Below are 1,657 nucleotides of genomic sequence, written 5' to 3'. Positions count from 1 at the left end.
TGTGTGTGGAGCAGCAGGTGTTAGTTTGGCAGAGGAGGACAAGAGTCAGACTGCTTTCCCCCTGCAATCAGCCTCGGCACGCTTCAAGCCTCCATTTGCATTTTCAAAGAGAAGGCGCTCCTTGATTGGCCCTGGAATCAGTAATTAGGCCGTATTGTTGGTGGTAAATAGACGCTGCACTTGGATTGTTTGCAAATAGTCCCCAAGGCAAAAACAACGGAGAAAAAAGCCAATTAAGGACACAGAGGGAGAGTAAAATGGGAAGAAGGATTTTCTGAGTGATTAAAAAATGCAAAGTGAATACAAAGTTGTTTGGATGACGGATGGTTCAGCTCTGGTCTGAGACCTCAACAAGTGATTGTTGTTAGATGGTAGCTTTCGAGTCAGAACTAAAATGATTAGACTTCATGCTTACAAGCACTTAACATTCTCATTTGCAGTGAGGACTTTGTTTTTTCATTTGTTTGTCTCTGCATAGTTATGTGTTTCTGTGTGGTTGTTTTAGAGTCTTTCTTGGTTAGTAGAGTTTTTACATTTGTTTGTCTTATTCTCCTGTATCAACTCCTCTAAAAAGTAAGAAGTACCCTTTATCCAACACTGTTAGATTATTTTCTTTTTTTACATACAAAATCTTTGCAACTATTTCATCACTTGCTAAAATGTATTGTCCCGCTTTGAGAAGAGCTGATACTTGAACCCACAGTCGAGCTTATATCATCCTTCATCCTATCTTCAAATTGCAAACAGAGACGGGCACAGGTGTGTGTGTGTGTGTGTGTGTGTGTGTGTGTGTGTGTGTGTGTGTGTGTGTGTGTGTGTGTGTGTGTGTGTGTGTGTGTGTGTGTGTGTGTGTGTGTGTGTGTGTGTGTGTGTGTGTGTGTGTGTGTGGACCTTTGCTTGGTATAATCCATTTACCTGTCGTCCATGGATTCTTATCTTCTCTGTTCTGTTTCTTCTCTGCTATCTTTTGTTTTCTCTCTTTTCCCTCATCTCGTCCATTCCCTGAAGAGTAACGCGGGAACATAGAGAAAACCTTGCCAAGCTGGCCAAACAGTTCGGCAACAAGGCTAAAGACTCACTAAGGAAAGTGCGATCTAATGCTGTCACACAGGTCAAAAAGACCAAGGAAGGACACTCAGAGGACACCATACGACTCGTGGAAAAACAGGTAGGAGAAGAAAAAAGACGACTGTGCTATTACACATAGAGAATAGCTAGGTCAGTTGGAGAAGGGGGAGTTTAAGGGGAGGTTGTGATGAGTGGCTAGATGCAAGAGATGAGTCACAAAACTGAAAAGAGGAGGTAACTGATAATTAGAGCCTAGTAACATACGAAACTATGGCAACCACATCCTTTACCAGTCATATACTGGAGGTAAAAGAGGAGCCCAAGGTGGTGGTGTATTTAAAATCCTTATTCTGTCTCCGTCCCCCTTCCCAGATTCAGCAGATGGCAGACAACATTGCAGAGGACATTGACAAACAGCTTGCTGCCAAGACCAAGGAGCTGTTAGGCTGACTAAAAGGTCTTATGGTTGATATTTTGTTTATAGCTAAAAATATGATGATGATCCGATGGACGCACATGACAGAAGCAACATGTCATTCTTATCATTTTTGTAATAGACAGTGACTCAATAAGGCTTTGGGGGGGGGGG

General features: G+C 42.4%; 1 protein-coding gene across 3 annotated transcripts in view; it reads left to right on the top strand.

Annotated features, from left to right (window-relative positions):
* Positions 1-1,657, top strand: part of mrrf (mitochondrial ribosome recycling factor) — a 26,666-nt gene that overhangs the window by 16,636 nt on the left and 8,373 nt on the right. For 2 of the 3 annotated variants that reach the window (XM_034896752.1, XM_034896751.1), the window contains 2 exons: positions 1,009-1,168; positions 1,441-1,653. In XM_034896752.1, coding sequence (XP_034752643.1) covers positions 1,009-1,168; positions 1,441-1,518 — 238 coding nt within the window. In that variant the 3' untranslated portion in view covers positions 1,519-1,653. Of the gene's footprint in view, positions 1-1,008; positions 1,169-1,440; positions 1,654-1,657 lie in introns of those variants that run through there. The other variant, XR_004659960.1, reaches the window with a different exon arrangement.

This window comes from Etheostoma cragini, chromosome 16, assembly GCF_013103735.1.
Source record: "Etheostoma cragini isolate CJK2018 chromosome 16, CSU_Ecrag_1.0, whole genome shotgun sequence".
In the NCBI taxonomy this organism is placed as follows: Eukaryota; Metazoa; Chordata; class Actinopteri; order Perciformes; family Percidae; genus Etheostoma; species Etheostoma cragini.
The sequence above is the reverse complement of the archived record's forward strand: the minus strand, read 5'-3'. Positions and strand labels throughout refer to the sequence as shown.